Consider the following 19718-nt stretch of genomic DNA (forward strand, 5'->3'; position numbering starts at 1 on the left):
GTTTCTCACCCCAGCATAGTTACAGTGGACAGCCTACAGTGTCTGGGCTTGGGGCAGGATGGAGATTCTGTTCTAAAAAGGGTGGTCCACCCTGGGATTCTCTCTCCACAGATCTCCACTGTGTCTGGGAGGGAGAGTTGCAGAGTTGTGGAGTTGGTAGCAACATCAGACATGGGGAGAAAAAAATGGAAAGAGTCTTGCCCCAAATGGAGGCAAGCTAGTCTCTCTTTCCACAGAGCCCTAAGTGTGCCAGACTGCCTAAGGGAGCTCAGATGTGAAGCTAACGGATATGGCTATTATTCCAGGAAGAGCCAATACCCTCATATGGCATCATGTTTTGTCCTCAACTTTTAGGAAATAAATAATAATGCACCTAAATTGTTTAAACTCTTTGTCTTCTCTGAACCTTTCATCGATTTTGGTCACCTCTTTGGATACCACAAATAAAAACACTCTAAATGACACTGTATAATCAAAGTCGTGTTGTTTTGCTGTGGAGGCTGAGGAGCGAATCAAGCAAATGTTATCGTAACTACCTTTTCCCATTCTTCCTTTCCTTCTTCTTTGTACTCGACGATGTACCCGGTTACTTTGGACCCACCGTCCTTTAGAGGGGGAGTCCATTCCAGATCCACAGTAGATTTTGTCCAGTCGGTAACTTTGGGGAAGGGAGGACCTGGTGGGGCTGGAGGACATCATACCATTATAGCAGGACGGCCCAATTCTTTCCCGTGGAAATAAAAAACAAGAAGAGATGCCAAACTCACCAATTGGATCTCTAGCCGTCACAGGGTCAGATGGAGGGCTGGCGGGGCCAACCCCAGCTGCGTTGATGGCGTAGACGCGGAACTGATAGTCGTAACCCTCGATAAGGCCTGTCACTTTGTAAGAGACACCCAATGTCATAGCCTTGATAGGGTCCCGGTTGACTCTCTTCCATCTCTTTCCGGTGGTGTCCTTCATCTCCAGCCAGTACCCCGTCACAGGGGAGCCGCCATCATACTCTGGCTCTTCCCAGTTGACGGTCATGGAGTCCCGGGTCACGCTGCTCACCGTTGGTTTGTCCGGTGCCCCGGGAACAGCTGGAAGAAAATAACAAAGCATGGGAGCGAAATATAGACAAAAGGAAATTTGCGTTACACCTGGAACTCCTACTACAACCCAGCCTGCACACTTTGCTCACCTAATTCTAGCCTTTTCGCTGGACCTCGATCTCGTTTACCTTACCGGTGACCCGTTGCCCATGTCGTGACTCTGGCCTGGATTGCCCTCCCTCCTCATATCTAACAGATAATTACTTTTCCCCCCCTTCAAAACCTTATTGCAGGCACACCTCCTCCAGGCAGCCTTCCCTGATTAAGACCGCTTTCCCTTTTCTTCAACTCCCTGACTTGCTACCTTTATCCATTCCCCGGTCTGAGCTTCACAGCACCTCCTGGTATATCTGTAACTTATTTATTTATACTAATGTCCGCCTCCCCTTTTAGACTGTAAGCTTGTTGTGGGCAGGGAACCTGTCTGTTAAATTGTTATATCTTACTCTCCCAAGTGCTTAGTACAGTGCTCTGCACACAGTAAGTGCTCAATAAACACTACTGGCTGACTGAAAATGGTTGCTACAGACAAGTGTTGCTCTACTTACAGAAAAGATTTCTGGCTGTTTCGGGTTCACTGTCAAGCGGTTCCCCAATGCCATATTTATTTTGTGCCATGATACGGAACACATATTCATGGCCTTCCAACAATTTGGGTACTGTGTAGATGCATTCTTTAGGTTCACTGGAGACGCGCACCCACGTTTTTCGGTTGGCCTCTCGTTTCTCAATGACATAGTTTGTAATCTTAGATCCCCCATCATCTTTAGGAGGAAGCCAAGATAAGGTCATTTGATCGGCTGAAACGGATTCAAATTTGATGGGTCCCACTGGAGGTCCTGGACGGCCTATAGCATTTTGAAAAAATTAAAAAAAAAATGATTATACAATTGTACCAAAAGCCCAAGAACCCATTTTTACATCATTTCCCCCCAAATCTTCTTTCTACTTACCAAGAACATTCAGTCTCATCTCCTTGGAAGCAGTTCCCAAGTTGTTTTCAGCCAACAAGGTGTACAAGCCAGTGTCACTTCTCCGGGACTGTGGTATCACTAAGGTGCAAGTATCGTCAACCACCACTTTGTTGACGTGTTGGTCATAGACAACTGGTGTTTTGTCATCGGGCTTCTTTGGTGGAGCTTTGAACCAGGTCAGCGTAGGGAAAGGCACCCCTTTAACTTTGGCCACAATGTTAACATCTGTTCCTTGTTCAACCTCCATAAACTCTTTAAGATCAATGGATGGTGGACCTGGGTGTCAACAGAGAACAAAGGATCAGTGGGAAATGTCACAGGATTCTTCAATTCCAGAAAGAGACAAGAGACCGCCAGACACCAGAGATGATTTAATCTGGCTCCCCTAAAACAATATGGGAATAGCCAAGTTCCTGTAGCCAATTCCTGCAATTAAAATGAACCGGATCCTTCCACAATCAGAGACAAAGTGAGCCTGGATATGGTCCAGGCTCTGCCTTTGGGGTAGAGAGGCTGACTTAGCTGTGCTCTACTAAAAGTGACCTAGGAAACATTGGGGGTGGACTAGAAAGAAGACACTCAGGGCAATTCTTTACATTTGTCCTTTAAAGAGGTGATTAGTACAGTGCTCTGCACACAGTAAGCGCTCAATAAATACGACTGATTGATTGATTGGATCTAATAGGCTGTAGGGCTGCCAGTGGCATTTGAGGCAATTCTAAGCCCTTGCCCTATGCAAGCCACTCTGAGGGGGAGAATTTGAAAGTGAAGCAAAGGATGACTCCTCCCCATCTGTCTAGAGGGAATGAGCTCACTACTTGGATTCAGGAGGAAAAACTTGAGTATCTAGAGTAGCAAATATATAATATGATAATAATGAATAATTAATTCTTCCAAAATTTTCAACACATGGAAGTTCGGGTAAGTTTTTTTTTGGAGGAAAAAGAATCCTAAACCAGAACTCAATCATTATTTGAGTGTCTATGACTCCTTCGTGCCTTACAATTTTAGAGCTGACTGGATAAGTTCCTTAAAATGTGAACGGATTGAAAGCACATAATGTTGTTTTCCTCTGTAGTTTGTGAATGTTACCTCATCAATTCTCAAAGCATACGCTAGAGAAATGGAAGGGGGTGGCAATCTGACGGAAGGCAGATGGAGACTGAGTTTCAAGCCCTTAGTGGATGAGGCCAACCTCTTTCCCAGTACTTACATGTTTGATCTTTTACAATGACCGGGCCAACAGGAGCTGAAGGTTTGCTGACGCCTGCTGCATTGACAGCCTTGACTCTAAATTCATATTCTCCGCCTTCTGTAAGGTCCTCCACAGTAAACTTGGTTTCTTCCACATCCCTCTTATTGCACTGTTTCCATGCCTCCTTTGTTTTCCCAGTAGGATCCCAGGCTAGGCGTTCAACAATGTAATGTGTAACTGGGGACCCGCCATCATTCTTTGGCGGTTTCCAAGTCAGACTGACGGTGTCCTTAGTGATAAGACCAATCTTGAGCTTAATGGGTGGATCAGGAGGAACTGTGAAAGGTGCAAACAGAAGTATGTCAAGGGATAATAACAATAATAATGATGGTATTTGTTAAGCTCTTACTGGGTGCCAAGCACTGTTCTAAGCACTGGGTAGATACAAGGTAATCAGGTTGTCCCATGTGGGGCTCACAGTCTAAATGCCCATTTTACAGATGAGGTAACTGAGGCACGGAGAAGTTAAGTGACTCACCCAAAGTCACACAGCTGATTAGTGGTGGAGCTGGGATTAGAACCCCCAACCTCTGACTCTCATGCTCATGCTCTTACTACCTAAGCCATGCTGCTTCTCTTAAGCAGATAGATCCACAGCTCACCCTCCACCCCATAGCACTTATTTACATATCTTTATATATTAGAAATTATATATATTAATGTCTAGCTCCCCCTCTAAACTGTAAGCTCATTGTGGGCAGGGAACGTGTCTGCCAACTCTGCTGAATTGCATTCTCCCAAGAGCTTAGTATCGTGCTCTGCACATAGTAAGCGCTCACTAAATACTATTGATTGAGGAGTAGAAAGATAGATTCTATTCAGGTCAGAACTTACATATTGCATCTCTCGCCGTGGTCCGCTGAATTGTTTCTGCCGGAGCACCAACACCGAAACGGTTTTCTGCCCGTACTCGGAAGAAATACTCTTGCTCAGCAATGAGATCAGGGACTACAAATGAGGTGCTTCCACAGTTCGGATTGACTTTCGTCCATGCTTTGCCATCGATGGTCTTTTTCTCTATGACGTAGCCTTTGATTCTGTCTCCACCGTCATCATCGGGCATCTTCCAGGAAAGTTTGCAGCTGCCCCTTGTAATGTCACTGACTTTCAGATCTTTGGGGGGCCCTGGGACATCTGTTGAGGAAAGACACAATTGTAAGCATCCTCCCTAAAATAGCTGAGAAATGGTAGACACCATTCACTTAACTACTTCGGATTTTTCCTCTTTGTCTTACCCATGACTTTAACTCTACAGTGGGCGGTTTTCTGTCCTGCTTTGTTCTTTGCTGTAATACTATATCTTCCTGTGTGGCCTCGGTTACACTCAGGAATAACGATTACTGAAGATTCCTTAGCTGTTTCCAACTGCATGCACAAAAAAAGAATTAGGAATGAAGACATTTTATCCAAGAATACTGGCACAAAAGTTAGCATTCAATGAATTATTTTAAATTTCTCATCCTACCTGTGCATCTTCAGGAATATCGTGAACTCCCTCCTACAAGAGAACAATAATCAGATGTAAAATAACAGATATTCCTTGAAACAGACCAGCTGGAGATTCAGGAAATGAATCCTCTTTTCTTACCTTAACTGCCTTCTTGGCTTTGCCATCAAATTCCCAAGATGTCTTTGGAGTTGGGCGTCCCTTGATGACAGCTGGAATCCTAATTTGTGAACCGGCACGGCATACCAGGCTATCCTGAGCACCGATGTCGATGAAAACTTCTGGTTCCTCTGCAAGAAGAAGGATATTCACGATGGTACTAAGTCCCTTTACTGAATGAGAAGCAGCGTGGCCTAGTGGAAAGAGCCCAGTCCTTGGCGTCAGAGGACCTGATTCTAATCCCGGCTTTTCCACTTGTCTGTGGTGTGACCCTGGGCGATTCACTTAACTTCTCTTTGCCTCAGTTACCTCATCTGTAATATGGGGATTAAGATTGAGAGCTACGTGGGACATGGAATGTTTCCAACCAGATTAGCTTGTATCTAATTGCCAACTTGTATTTCCCAAGTGCTTAGTACAGTGCTCTGCACACAGTAAGTGCTCAATAAATATGATTGATTGATTGATTGATTGATTGATCGTCCTCTAGACTGTAAATTCATTGTGGGTAGGGAATGTGTCTGTTGGCTGTAACTCTCCCGAGCCCTTAGTACAGTGCTCTGCACACTGCAAGCTCTCAATAAATACGACTGAATGAACAAATACCATCAAAAAACCCAAAACGAACAAAAAACAAAGTTCGCTTATTTTTCAAGAGAGTCAGCGGACTTGCCTGGGTGACCTCTTTGGGACCTTTCTATGCAATAATTCTATCAATTCATCCTTTATTTTGCCTACAATACAAATTAAATTAGCAGTAAAATACATGATGCATTTTAAACCAGTACCTTGAATATCAGTAGCAGGTATCTCTGCTGTGGTGCCACTTGGTTCAGATTCCCCTGCATCATTCACGGCTTTCACGCGAAATCTGTATTTTTGGAGTTCTTTTAAATTAGGTACCACACATTCACAGGTAGGCAGGAGTTTGTCCGGATTGACTGTCTTCCAGTCAGATGTACCTTCTTCTTGCATTTCAACGATATACCCTTTGATTGGGCTCCCACCATCCTTTGCGGGAGGTTTCCACGCTAGAGTTATCGATGACTTGGTTCTGTCTTTGACTTCTGGGGTTGATGGGGCTCCAGGTGGGACTAATAATGAAATCAATGAACGTATTTAGAAGGGATGTCTGAGGTAACGTGTCTAGTTCATGAGGCAGTCATACAGATAGCGATCGACTGTTTAAAAGACTTGACAAGAGCATGACAATTATAAAAGAAGATATTATCTTGGGGAAAACCCACATAAAAGAGTAGCAACAACACTATATTGAATGGGGGATCCACTCTTTTAATTTTATCTCCCTCAGCACTCTCCCTATGAACTCAGCTAACATTTGGGATGCCAATGAGATTGACTCAGAGACCTTCACCATCTTAGAAACCAGACTTCAGGCTACACAAAGTGTTTTACTTTTTTTTCCTGACTTTTTTCCATTTTCTGGAAGGATGAAACATGAATGCTTCCTGTTTAACTTTACCCACCCTTGGTTTGAAGCCTAGAGGATCAGTGCCTAGACTCGGCATTCTCCGACCCATTGGGATGCTGTTCTGTGGCTGTATTTCTGTGGTACCCAATAAAGTGGCCCCTATTCCTTCAGCCATCAAAGGGAAGCAGTGTGGCTCAGTGGAAAGAGCCTGGGCTTTGGAGTCAGAGGTCATGGGTTCAAATCCCGGCTCTGCCAATTGTCAGCTGTGTGGCTGTGGACAAGTCACTTAACTTCTCTGGGCCTCAGTTCCCTCATCTGGAAAATGGGGATTAAGGCTGTGAACCCCCTGTGGGACAACCCGATCACCTTGTAACCTCCCCAGAGCTTAGAACAGTGCTTTGCACATAGTAAGTGCTTAATAAATGCCATCATTAATCAAAGGGATGGAATAGGGAAAGAAAATCTGCTCCCTGCATAACTGCATGAGGGAAGAGTTGTACCAACTTTAGGGTTGCCCCTACGAACAACAAACCTTTCCTTGCCTAGCATTAAGCAAGTCTCTCCAACTGGCAATTTCCCCACTAACAGGGAATTATGTAAAGTCTTTGGAAACTTACATTTAGGATCTGCTGCTTCAGCGGGATCTGATGGTTCACTAGGAGGGCCGACTCCAGCTGCGTTTATGGCCATGGCTCTGAACTGGTATTGCACCCCTTCAATTAACCGGGGAACGTTGAACTCCAGGCCTTTGGTTCCAATTTTCGTAATTGGGGCTCGGCTAACACGAGACCAGTAGGGACCTCCCACCTCTCTCTTCTCCAGCCAATAGCCCGTGATCGGAGATCCGCCGTTGTCCAGAGGAGGAGTCCACGTCACCAGCATCGATGATTTCGTCCGGTCTAGAACCTTTGGTTTTCCTGGAGGCCCGGGAGGGCGATACGGATCCTGAATCACCACTTTGTCAGATTTGCATTCATCGCTGGTTCCATACTTGTTCACTGCTCTGACTCTGAACTCGTACTGGCCATTTGGGATAAGTTTCCAAATCTAAAAATGATTAAAAGGGAATAAGTGTCATCTTCTTTTCTGCACCCCTTTGCGCCCATGGAAAATGAAAATCTATAGAACTCAGCTGGGACAGGGCACTGCCATCCCTACCACTAGAAAAGAGCCAGAAATATATGGAATCTGTGCCTGGGTAAGAATTCAGCAAGTTGCTGCTGCAACTACCACTTCAACCCCACATTTCCACCTTGTCCTTGAGTGTCTGCGGGAAATGTTAGTGAAAAGATTTCTATTTACCATGCCTACAGAAGTGCCAAGTGAATAGCTGAGACACCTCCTCAGAAAGTCTTTACTAAATGGCTACACGTGCAAAATTCTCTATGAAGCTATTTATTTACCATAATCGCATTGACAAAATGAAAACTATTTGTTTATGTTAATCTCTGTCTCCCCGCCAGACTGTAAGCTTGTGGGCAGGGAATGTGTCTGTTTATTGTTATATTGTACTCTCCCAAGCGCTTAGTATAAGGCTCTGCCCAAAGTAAGCACTCAATAAATATGACAATGAATGAATGAAAGAAAAAACCCTTTTTGTTGTTTTAGGCTAACTCAAATTATAGAGAGAAAAAAGACAGGCCCTGTTACTCTTAATGAATGCTGAATGGTATTCAAAAGAAAAATCTTACCCCATAACGCCTTTCCACAGCAGTATTGGTGACCTCCTCCCATTCAGTTTTCTTTCTACTTGCATCCCGTTTGTCAATGACGTAGTGGGTGATTTCACTGCCCCCGTTATCTAGAGGGGCATCCCAGGTCAGGTAGCAAGATTCAGCTTTAATGTCGACAACAGCAAGGTTTCTTGGAGGGGAAGGACGGTCTAGGGGAGAGGAACGCAATATGCTTAGAACATGATGACCCGCAAGATTGTAGTTTTCCTCCCACCAAGAGAAAGCCATGACTCACCGTAGACCTCGACGTGAACGTTGCGAAACACAGTGCCAAGACGATTGGAGGCAGTAACCGTATAAGTGCCTTTGTCTTGCCGGACGGATTTTGGGATGCTCAGCTCGGTTTTCGCTTCGCTTCTGGATAACTCCTCCTTGGAAATCTTAAGGGCATCGGTTGGTTTTTCAATCACAGTATCGTCCTTGGACCACTCGATCTTGGGCATTGGAAGACCAGTCACGTCTGCTGGAATGTTAACGGGCTCCCCTGCCTTCACTTTGATGGTATCTCCTCTCACGGTGAGCCGCAATTTAATAGTTGGGGGAACTAAGAGAGGACGAAGCCAAAAATAGAAGAAGGAAAGTGGTGAGAAACACTGCTTGGGGTGAGAACTGTAGGTGCTGTTCTGAGCTCTGTGATTCTACCGAGCAGCTGTACCTTCGTCATCCTGTATAACCACGTTGAGAGGCAGCGATGGTTCGCTTTCACCAATTCCGTTCACAGCCTTGACCCGGAATTCATACATTTGGTGTTCGTCCAGGCCTTCTACCGGGAACGTTGTAGTTGGGCACAGTTTCTTATTGACTATTTCAAAATTGGGCTGGTCATGTCGTCTCTTTTCAATGATATATCCTTGAATCGGGCTGCCTCCATCGCTGCGAGGAGCTTTCCAATCCAGAGTGATGCTCGACTTTGTCCTTTCTGTGTACGTGAGCCGCTCTGGGGATGTCGGAGGACCTGGTAATAATAATAATGACGATGGTATTCGTTAAGCGCTTACCATGTGCCAAGCACTGCTCTAAGCGCTGGGGGACACAGTCTTAATCCCCATTTTACAGATGAGGTAACTGAGGCACAGAGAAGTTAAGTGACTTGCCCAAAGTCACACAGCTGACAAGTGGTGGAGCCGGGATTAGAACCCACGACCTCCGACTCCCAAGCCCGTGCTCGAAGGTAAGTTCAATGAGAAGATCGATTAGTCGCTTTTCATAAAATGGGATTAAATCTCCCCTCTTCTCAAAGCCCTCCAATGGTACAAGCAAAAACTCCTTACCACTGGTTTCAAGGCTCTCCACCAGCTTTTTACTGGCCCTGTTTGATCTTTACGTCCCTCTCAAGTCCATCTACTAGCTGTACCCCGCTCTCATCTTGCCTCCCTCCAACCTTTTGCTAACATTGTCCCCCGAAACCCAAATCCGCCAGATCTCAAACTTCTCACCTTTTAAAGTCTTCCTCAAACTCCACCTCCTCCAAGAAGACTTTCCTGGATCTCGGTACCCTGAATCTTAGCAACCCTTTAGCCTTCTCATGAATTTATTAATTTATGCCCATTCCCAGCATTGGTGAATGTAAGTTAATTTAGTTGAACATTCAATTTTATTTATTCTGTTTCTTGGGAATACTTTTCTCTCCTCCCCATTAGAGTGCAAGCTTGTTGTGGGTACACCTTGTGCTTCTATTATACTTCCCCAGGGCTTAGTACAGTAAATCACAATTCAGTAGATACTTAAATACCCCTCCTATTAAATTTTCCATAAATGTGATAAAGAGACCCATAGTTCAGTGTAGCGGCAGTAGCTCATGCAGCATTATTTCCTTAAAATTTGTTCTTCAATGGTGTTACATAGTGAACTTCCATCAATCAGTGTATTTATTGAGCACTTACAATGTGCAGAGCACTGTACTAAGTACTTGGGAGAGTACAATACAATAGAGTATACTATAAATTATTGTGAGCCAGGCAATTTGGGACATACCTCCCTGCTTTATAGGTAGAATTCGCTTTAACTTAAGGTCCCAGTTCTGCAAGACTAATTGTATTTGCTGAACATTTTAACTAGACTGTTGTTGTTCTTTTGACAACCTAAGCCTGTTTGGAGATGGGATGATCAAGGTATAGGACGAATGCATGATGTAGTGGATAGAGCACGGGCCCGAGGTTCTAATCATGGCTCTGCCACTTGTCTGCTGTGTGATCCTGGGCAAGTCACTTCACTTCTCTGGGCCTCAGTTACCTCTTCTGTAAAATGGGGATTGAGACTGTGAGCCCCACGTGGGACAGGGACTGTGTCCAACCCGATTTGCTTGGACCCAGCCCAGCACTTAGACAGTGCCTAGCACATCGTAAGTGCTTCACAGGTACCATCATTATTAAGTGGCATGTGCCCAGCACCATATGCCAGATGTTTCTACTGCGTTTTTTATTCAAATTTGATGCGGTAAAGAGATCCAGGAGCTGAACAGTGGTTTATGGAGCAGCTACAATTACAGAGATTCTACCATGGGGCTGTTCCACCACAAAGGATGCTTGGGAAAGAGGAGTGGAATGAAGTTACATTCAGTTAAACTGTGTCCCAGCCACAGTTCAGCAACAGCAGAAGTGTTTATTGTCAGATAACCTTCGATCATCCAGTCATGCACATGGTAATCTAAGAAAATCTAAGGGGTTGGAGAAAGAATCTTCCCTGCTCTGTGCTCACTGCCCTGGACAGAGTGGGAGAGATATGTTCGAAGTTCAGATGTTCAGCGATGAACTAGCTACTCCATCGTGATGTAATGGGCCTTACTCTGTTATAGTATTATATTGTACTCTCCCAAGTGCTTAGTACAGTGCTCTGCACTATAAACACTCAATAAATATGACTGAGTGACTGATTTTGGAAGTCTTAATACGGCAGAGAGTAATTTGTAGTTTCAGTGCAGTAGCTAATCGCCAAGAGAATCTGGCTCAGAATTTTATGCATCATTTGAAAAATACCAAATTAACACCTAACCACAGGGTTTGATTTTCATCTGAGTTACTGTTCTGCTTCATTCGATATTTGAACCAATGGAGGCAAAGCCAAAGAGTTGCAGGACAGAAACTAAGACTCTATTGCTTAATGCATATTTACCAACAAATAAACAAAAATTACCTAGTGGATCAACTGCAAGAATCGGTCCTATTTCGACAGGTGGACCGCAGCCAAACTTGTTCTTAGCAAAAACCCGGAACTTATATTCCTGGCCTTCCAGGAGTCCCGTGATGTCACATTTCGACCTATCGGTATCTATTGGCTGCCTCCATGTGTGCATTTTAGCATCTTTCCGTTCTATAAGGAAGCCTGTGATTTCACTTCCTCCATCATCTGCTGGATCGGACCAGTTAAGCAGACACATCTTTCTGTTTGTCACAACAGGTTTTAGGTCAAGAACTGGGCCCGGGACATCTAAAAGAGAGAGCACAGTGCATCAGAAACAGAAGAAAAACATTTACGTAATGGCTCCAAATTGCAGAAATGTTTATTCAGCATTCCTTACCAAAAACCTCTACCCGGCAAGCAGCGAATTTGGAACCTCCGCTGTTGGTGGCAGTGATGATATATCTGCCGTGGTCTTTTCTCAAGGCATTCTTGATGACTAGCTCGGATTTAGTGCCCACGTTTTCTATAGCAACCCGTTCCTTGTCTAGCTCCCCTTCTTCCACCGTCCACACCCTTGTGGGAACGGGACGTCCGGTGACCACTGCTGGAATTTTCAGAGTCTGCCCAGCCATGATCTGAATTCCACTCTTGACGGAGGCATCCAGTTCGACCATTGGGGGCTCTGTTGAAAATATCACAATCGCGCATTAGCATCCCGAAGAGGGTGGACTCTCCGGTTTATGTAATAATAACAACAATAATGATGGTATTTGTTAAGCGCTTACTATATGCCAAGCACTGTTCTAAGCGCAGGGGTAGATACAAGGTAATCAGTTTGTCCCACGTGGGGCTCACACTTTTCATCTCCATTTTGTGGATGAGGCAACTGAGGCACGGAGAAGTTAAGTGACTTGCCCAAGGTCACACAGCAGGCAAGTAGCAGAGCTGGGATTAGAACCCACATCCTCTGACTCTTAAGCCTGGGCTCTTTCCGCTAAGCTATCAGGTTGTCCCACGTGGGGCTCACAGTCTTAATTCCCGTTTTACAGATGAGGGAATTGAAGCACAGAGAAGTTAAACGACTGGCCCAAGGCCACACAGCAGACAAGTGGTGGAGTTGGGATTAGAACCCATGACCGTGCTGTTTCCACTAAGCCACGCTGCTTCTGTACCTATCGGCAGAGTTGGCGGGCTGTCCCAAAGGGTCCGTTACCTTGAGGTTCCGCCACGGTGACGGGCTCTGTTTCTCCGGGAGGCCCTTCTCCTGCTGCATTGACCGCGCTCACACGCAGTTTGTAATCAGCCCCTTCTCGGATTTCTTTGACAGTATACTGACGAGGTTTAACCATCTTCTCCGTGCAGCGGGACCACTCATTTGTGCCAACCAACTGTTTGTCGACGAAATAGCCAATGATTTCCCCGCCGCCATTGTAAGCTGGGGGCTCCCATTCCAATTCAATCGTGGTTGAGCTCGTGTCAGCCACTCTTGGGACCGGAGGCCCGGGTGGAGCTGGAAAGAAAACAATGGCTTAAATCCAAATTCACTGGTATTTTTTCACTAATTAATTTCCCAGCTATTATTATTTAGCTATTAACAGAATAGCTAATTTCCCAGCTCCCTGAGAAAATATCATCTGCTCAGCCAACCCTAGGACTGATTAACTGATTTACACCTTCCTAAGCACAAATGTAAAAATGTCCATTTGACTTGTTTATGCCAACCTCTGCAGCTGCAAACATTTTTCGTCTGTCTCCCCCTTTAGCGTGTAAGCCCCATGAGGGCAGGGAACATGACAGTACAGTGCCCTGTACTGAATGGGCACTCAATAAATACTACTGCTCCTGCTACAACTAATACCGCTACTAATGTTTGCTCCTTAGTTCCTGTTCTCTCCCTACAAAAGCTACTTACAGATCTGATCCTGTGCGGTTTTGGGATCGGAGGGTGGGCTGAACTTCCCAGGGCCAGCTGCATTTTCAGCACACACTCTGAAGACGTAGGTGAGTCCTTCCAAAAGTCCGTCCACTTTGGTTTTCAAAGCATTCACAAGGGTTCTGTTGACTCGAGACCAATGGGTGCTGTTAATCTCCCGCTTTTCAAGCCAGTAGCCCAATATTGGGCTTCCATTGTCCTTAGGTTCATTCCATTTAACCAGCATGCTGTTGCTGGTTACATCTTCCACTAAGGGCTTATCGGGGGCATCGGGTGGTTCTGCGGAACAAAAAACAAAACTTGGTAACTGCTCATCTCACAGAGAACAGAAGTGCTGAAATAGGGAAACAGATGCCTCTAGTGCCTGTTTACTTCTTGGGAGCCAGTTGGATGTAGGCAGGGAGTGTACCTACCAACTCTGTTGTACAGTACTCTCCCAAGCTCTTAGTACAGTGCTCTGCACCCAGCAAGTGCTCAATAAATACCACTGATGATGAAGTTGGGCTTTCTGGAATGAATATTAATTTTCAAGCTACAAGGAATCTTAAGTCCAGCCCTGTGGGCATTAAGCAGACTGCAGCACTGTGGTCAGAGAGAGTTAAAGCAGCCTCCAAAGTATAGTGCCTAATCAGGGAGAGGCTTCGGACACCAGATGTCTTGGACAGTCAATATTTAGCTATTAACAGAATACTTACCAAATGGATCTTTAGCTAAGAGCGGCTTGGAAACACAGGGTGGCCCCGGTCCAAATTTGTTTTCAGCTTTCACACGGAACAGGTACTCCTTCCCCTCAATCAGCTTCGGCACAGAGTATTTGCAGTGCCTAAGGGTGGATGTGACAACAATCCAATCTGCGTCTGATTTGGTTTTGTCCTTCTTTTCCAAAGTATAGTTGATGATTTCACTGCCACCATCATCTAGCGGTGGTTCCCATTTACAGGTGACAGAATTCTTCCGCACATCTTCAAATACGAAGTTGATCGGAGGCCCAGGGGTATCTATGATTTAAAATGACAACAATTATTAACAGGATCCTGCATGGCCATGGGGGTCGAGGAGATTATAGATAATCCTCAGAGCACGCCCTCTGATCTCCTTTGTCCTTGGCTTCCCTTTAATGTTGTCAGAGAACCGTGAGGGTTTTGGTGGAAGGAATTCTGTTTTTGGAAAAAACTCTAGATCGTAAACTCACTGTGGGCAGAGAACATGTCTACCAACTGTGTTATAGTATCCCAACCGCTTAGTACAGCACTCGTCACATAATGAGGGCTCAATAATTACGACTGATTGATTGAGGTGAGTGGAACCACGGGTTTTCTCACTTCTCCAACCACTTTTTGAGACTTTTTCCTATTTGCTGTGGTTCAAAGTCACCAGTGATGCCATCTACCTGAGCTTCAGTGTAGATGTTGCTGAAATGGAGGTATAGGATCTTCTAATACCCACCTAACACACTGACTGTGCAAGGAGCCTTGGCAACACCGTGGTCATTTTCCACTTTAATCATGAACATGCCATGATCGGGCCGGATCGAGTCTCGAACATGTAGCTGGGATTCTCCTTGTTTACTGTTATCAATGCTCAAACGTTCTGGCAGAGAGAGGTGGAATGGTTCTTCTTCTTGGACTTCACCCTTTTTCCTCCTGACAACTGTTGGGGGTCTCTTCTTTATCTCCTCTGGCGTGATCACATTTTCATCCTTTATCCAGGTAATAGTCGGATAGGGTGACCCCGAAACTGTTGCTTCAAGTACGATTTCGTCACCTCTCCTCACCTCAAGGCTAGTCCTCATGATGACTTTTGGAGCATCTGTAATGAGCAAGGAATAAGGATTGGTTTAGGTTAAAAATAGATCTCTGAGAGAATTTTTGTCCCCCATTTTCATTTTTAAATCAGAAAGTAGTGACCCAAATAAGCAAAACGTACCTATAGGATCCGCAGCTTTTGTTAGAGGAGTGACCCGAGAAGGCTCGCTTATACCTGCGGCATTTTCTGCCCGGGCCCGGAACTGATACTCCTTTCCTTCTTCAAGCCCTTTTACCGTGTAGGTCAAAATAGGGACCAAAAAGTCATTGCATCTCTTCCATTTGTCTTCGCCTTTAGCTATCTTTTCTATGATATAACCCATTATCTTGCTTCCTCCATCGTACAGAGGTGGTTTCCATGTAAGTGTCATTGATTTTGCCGTCGGATTATGGACCTCAAGATCAACAGGTGGATCTGGGGGCTCTGTAGAATAAAAAAAGACATTAATATAGAGAGAATCTATTTTTTCCAAAACAGTTCAGAATTCTTCTCTGTAGTCCCCGTTGCAAAAACTTACGCTTAGGATCCTGGGCAATGACTGGATTTTTCAGTTCAATGTATTCGCCACCGCCAATTTTGTTTACGGCCTTAACGCGGAAGAAGTATTCACCATTTGGTATAAGATCCTTCACATTCCACGACAGCTTATTCTCTCCAGACATCACTGGAATGTACGTTCTCCTACCAGCTTCTCTACGCTCCAGAACGTAATGAAGAATTGGTGTGCCACCGTCATATTCTGGAGGTTCCCAGGTTAACTTACATGAACTTTTCGTTATATCACTTGCTTTAATATCTTTGCACGGGCCAGGCAGACCTATATTAAACAGCAAAGAGTTGTCGAGCAATTATTGGAAGTCAAGGGATTAAGGGTAATTATTCAGCACGTACTGTGTGCAGCTCACCGTGAAAGAGTATACAAGCGTATTGATCGTGTGGTTAATAGGAATTCCAACTTTATTAATGAATCATGAAATCATTCTCAGAGAGTTTAGTTTGTGTGTTTTATGCAAACCACCAAACTTCACTTGTAAGAGAGGAAATGAATTTGATTCCATCCAGTGTCAGGGAGTTAGCTTAACAGGCTCAATAGATAGGACCTGGGAGTTATTACTACTCTACAACATGAAGGTCTAGCCTGTATGTGATAAGAAGCTGGGGGGTGGGGAAGACTGTTCCTTTAACTCGGTGGATTTTGCCAATGGGTAGGGAGTGTCTGCCATTGCATCAGAGAGTGATTACCTATGACTTTGACGTTGATTGAGCCTGTTGCTGAGCCAAGCTTGTTTTCCAGGGTAATGGTGTAAACGCCAGCATCGGCGTGGACGCTCTTGGCCACTTCAAGGAGAGCAGAGGTGTACTCGCTCTTCATTGTTATTCTGTCATTTGCCTTAAGTTCTTTTCCATCTTTATGCCAAGAAACAGTTGGTGATGGGACAGCTCTGAAGGGAACGGGGATATTTAATTTTTCACCTTCAATTACAATGATATCATGAGTCTCCAGATCAATCGTTGGATTGCCTGAGAAATGGAAGAGCAAAGATGTGGTTAGGTCCTTCGCAATTCAAAACACATTCAGAGGACAAGTCAAATTTTTCCCAAATGGAATCATCATTCTTACAGTCTGGGTCCTTGGCAACAACGTTCTCAGAAATTTCTGACGGCTCACTGGCTCCGATAGCATTGACAGCTCTCACTCTCAGGACATACTCCTTGTCAGGAATGATGCCTTCTTCGATTTTGAATTTCAAATCTTTCACTGGACGAGAATTTACCCGCATCCACTTTTCAGTGCCTGCTGGGCACATTTCAATATGGTACCCGATGATAGGGCTACCACCATTTTTCTCTGGTGGTTTCCAAGCAATGGCAATGTGTTTCCGGCCCGCATCCGTCACGTGTAAGTCAAGAGGTGGTGAAGGAGGACCTGGAAAAGCAGTGAGGAATTACTTTCATTTCCGGAAATCTCTCTGTCAGTCTGTAAGGGGCCCCAATGGTCATACATCAACTACGACTTACTGGTTGGATCTTCAATTGCAAGGATTTCGGTGGGTTCACTGGGGTGGCCAACTCCAGCTTCATTTTCTGCCCGCACCTGGAACTGGACCTCTGTTCCTTCAATTACATCAGTTACTCTGAAATGACAGTCAGGACCCGACGTCTTTCCGGCTTTCACCCAGCGGGTACCCAGTTTTTCTTTCTTCTCAATAACGTATCTATGGAAGCACAGACATTTTCATTAGGAGAGGTTGTCAAATGAAATCAAATGTCCCAGAGACTAGCTTCAAACTGGTTTTAATTCTTGCCTCTGAATCGGTCTTCCACCGTCGTTTTTAGGTGCCTCCCACTTCAGGTCAACATGTCTTTTGGTCACATCAACCACCGCCAGGGCATAGGGTGGTCCAGGGGTAGCTGGGAAATAAAGGAGGTGTGTGGTGAGAAAGATGAGCGTGAAAAAATACCAATATATTTCCAAGTAGGGCAGAGTCTAAATTAAGGTACTTACTGAAGGTATCTTTAGCAAGGACCGAGTCACCAATTTCACAATAATCACTCTGTCCAATGGCATTTTCGGCAGCCACCCGGAATACATATAGCGCTCCCTCGGTCAGTGGGGTCACGGTGCATTTAGTATCTTTAACGGTTGTATCGACCGTTTGCCAGCCTTTGCGCCTCACATCTCTCTTCTCCACAATGTAGTTGGTGATAGGGGAGCCCCCATCTTTCTCGGGGACTGTCCATTTGAGGTCCGCTGTGTTCTTAGTGATGTTAATGACCTCAAGCCAGCGAGGGGGTGATGGCGGAACTGCAAAGGAAGAAATAAAGAAGGAAAGATTTAACTTCTTTTAATCAGACAAGTGTTAAGCATGCCTGAAATGCCAAAGGAGAAATGGAAAACTCCATGCTTTGTCAAAAATGTCTCCAATTTTCTAGTTTCAGCTAGCTGATGACCACTCAGTGAGTTGAAAATGGACTCTATCAAATGCAGATAGTTTTAGCGATTTTTAAGAAAAATTCAAGGAAAAAGTACTTACACAGTCTCTCTTTGCAAAGCACTGGATCACTCGGTTCACTAGGTTCGCTCTCCCCAGCCTTGTTCACGGCTCTAACCCGGAAGGAGTACTCTTGCCTTTCCATGAGGCCTTTGAGGAAGTGTTCGGTATTGGGAACACCTTCAGCCACTCTCACCCAGTCGTCTGTACCAGTTTTTAGCAGTTCAATGACGTACGATTCAATCTTTGCCCCCCCGTCGTGTTCTGGCTTGGTCCAATTCAAGAACAGCGATGTCTTGCCGACGTCTTTTACAGTCGGTTTGCCAGGGGGCCATGGAGGATCTGTATTCGGATGAGATCATCATTTAGTTTGCAAGCGAAGGGATTCTAGCGAAAACTAAAGTAACTCTGGAAAAGTGAACTTTATATACCAATTGGATCCTTGACTAAGATCGGTTCTGTTGCTCTGCTGGGTTTTCCGGGTCCAGCAAGGTTTTCTGCCAACACTCGGAACTTGTACTTCTTTTTATTGGTGAGACCTTTCACTCTATAAATTATAAAGAGCATATATTTTGGTCTTAAGCCCAAATGCACAAATCTATGAACATTTAACAGCAAAGAGTAGTATGTACACTTAAACAAAATTAACTCATTCTCTTCCTGGAACTCCCTCTCTCTTTAGATGTGGCAGACCATTGCCCTACCCATCTTCAAAGCCCTTCTGAAATCATATCTCCTCCAGGTGGTCTTCCTGATTGATCTATTTTTTCACTTCAGCACTTCCGTGCCACTGAAATATCTGGGTACTCACCCACTGCTCACCTGTACCATTTAATCAATCAAATTTATTGAGCGCTTACTGTGTGCAGAGCATCTACTAAGCGCTTGGGAGAGAGGACAATCTAAGAGATGGTAGACATGCTCCCTGCCCACAATGAACTTACATTCTAGACAGGGAGACAGACATTAATATAATAATATGCTATAAACACTTATATGCATATCTTCATATCCATTACTTCCCCCTGACTAACTTATTTTAGCATCTGCCTCCCCCACTAAATTGTAAACTCTTTGAGGAGAGGGATCATGTCCATCATCTATACTGAACGCTTCCAAGCACTTAATACAGGGCTGGGCACAGAGTATGTTCTCAATGAATGCTATCGATTGATTGAAATTCATTTGAAACATAAAGATCTGAAATTTTCCAAAGCATTATTGACAAAAAATTGAACTACCATTAGATTGGTGTCAGAAAGTTTCTAGATGATATACTATTTTGTAAAAAAAAGTCCCAAACAAAAACATGAGGCCCACAGAGTTTTAAGGCTCTAGAAAAATCAATACTTGATAACAGATCTACCTGGTTGGTAAACTGATCTAATTAATGGACTTCCTTTCATTTTTGGAGTGATTGATTTTAGAAGTCTAAGAATGTGACACATTAAAGCAATAGAAGAATATAAAATTAGGACTGTAAATAACAATGAGAAATGCATCTAAATATAACAATGATAAATATATTTAAATATCTGCTACTAATGATCTCTTCATACTTGTATGTTGTATCCTTCACTGGCATCTTATTGCACTTGACCCATTTATCAGTCTCAGGATCAAATCTTTCAATCCAATATCCGGTGATTGGGCTTCCACCGTCGTCATCTGGCTCACACCATGTTAGAGTTACTGAATCTTTGGTTATGTCAGTAGGTTCAAGTTTTGTAGGAGATCCCGGTGGATCTACAAGGATGATAATGAGTCATCAA

At 44.4% G+C, this 19718-nt stretch overlaps 1 protein-coding gene across 1 annotated transcript in view; it reads right to left on the reverse strand.

Annotated features, from left to right (window-relative positions):
- The window catches only part of TTN (titin), a 326517-nt gene that overhangs the window by 77668 nt on the left and 229131 nt on the right, over positions 1–19718 (reverse strand). Inside the window, exons 92-121 of the mRNA XM_038751738.1 lie at positions 19506–19692; positions 18378–18493; positions 17989–18288; positions 17460–17759; positions 17260–17365; positions 16973–17169; positions 16575–16880; positions 16196–16474; positions 15471–15770; positions 15074–15376; positions 14594–14956; positions 13843–14145; positions 13127–13426; positions 12428–12724; positions 11612–11896; positions 11227–11520; positions 8750–9049; positions 8330–8638; positions 8053–8243; positions 6979–7408; positions 5718–6023; positions 4912–5060; positions 4789–4821; positions 4559–4688; positions 4158–4457; positions 3282–3599; positions 2048–2344; positions 1643–1942; positions 768–1082; positions 537–685 (exon numbers count right to left, since the gene is read on the reverse strand). Of these exons, the coding sequence (XP_038607666.1) occupies positions 537–685; positions 768–1082; positions 1643–1942; positions 2048–2344; positions 3282–3599; positions 4158–4457; positions 4559–4688; positions 4789–4821; positions 4912–5060; positions 5718–6023; positions 6979–7408; positions 8053–8243; positions 8330–8638; positions 8750–9049; positions 11227–11520; positions 11612–11896; positions 12428–12724; positions 13127–13426; positions 13843–14145; positions 14594–14956; positions 15074–15376; positions 15471–15770; positions 16196–16474; positions 16575–16880; positions 16973–17169; positions 17260–17365; positions 17460–17759; positions 17989–18288; positions 18378–18493; positions 19506–19692 (7763 nt within the window). The remainder of the gene's footprint in view (positions 1–536; positions 686–767; positions 1083–1642; positions 1943–2047; positions 2345–3281; positions 3600–4157; positions 4458–4558; positions 4689–4788; positions 4822–4911; positions 5061–5717; positions 6024–6978; positions 7409–8052; positions 8244–8329; positions 8639–8749; positions 9050–11226; positions 11521–11611; positions 11897–12427; positions 12725–13126; positions 13427–13842; positions 14146–14593; positions 14957–15073; positions 15377–15470; positions 15771–16195; positions 16475–16574; positions 16881–16972; positions 17170–17259; positions 17366–17459; positions 17760–17988; positions 18289–18377; positions 18494–19505; positions 19693–19718) is intronic.

Source organism: Tachyglossus aculeatus, chromosome 9 (assembly GCF_015852505.1).
Source record: "Tachyglossus aculeatus isolate mTacAcu1 chromosome 9, mTacAcu1.pri, whole genome shotgun sequence".
Taxonomy (NCBI): domain Eukaryota; kingdom Metazoa; phylum Chordata; class Mammalia; order Monotremata; family Tachyglossidae; genus Tachyglossus; species Tachyglossus aculeatus.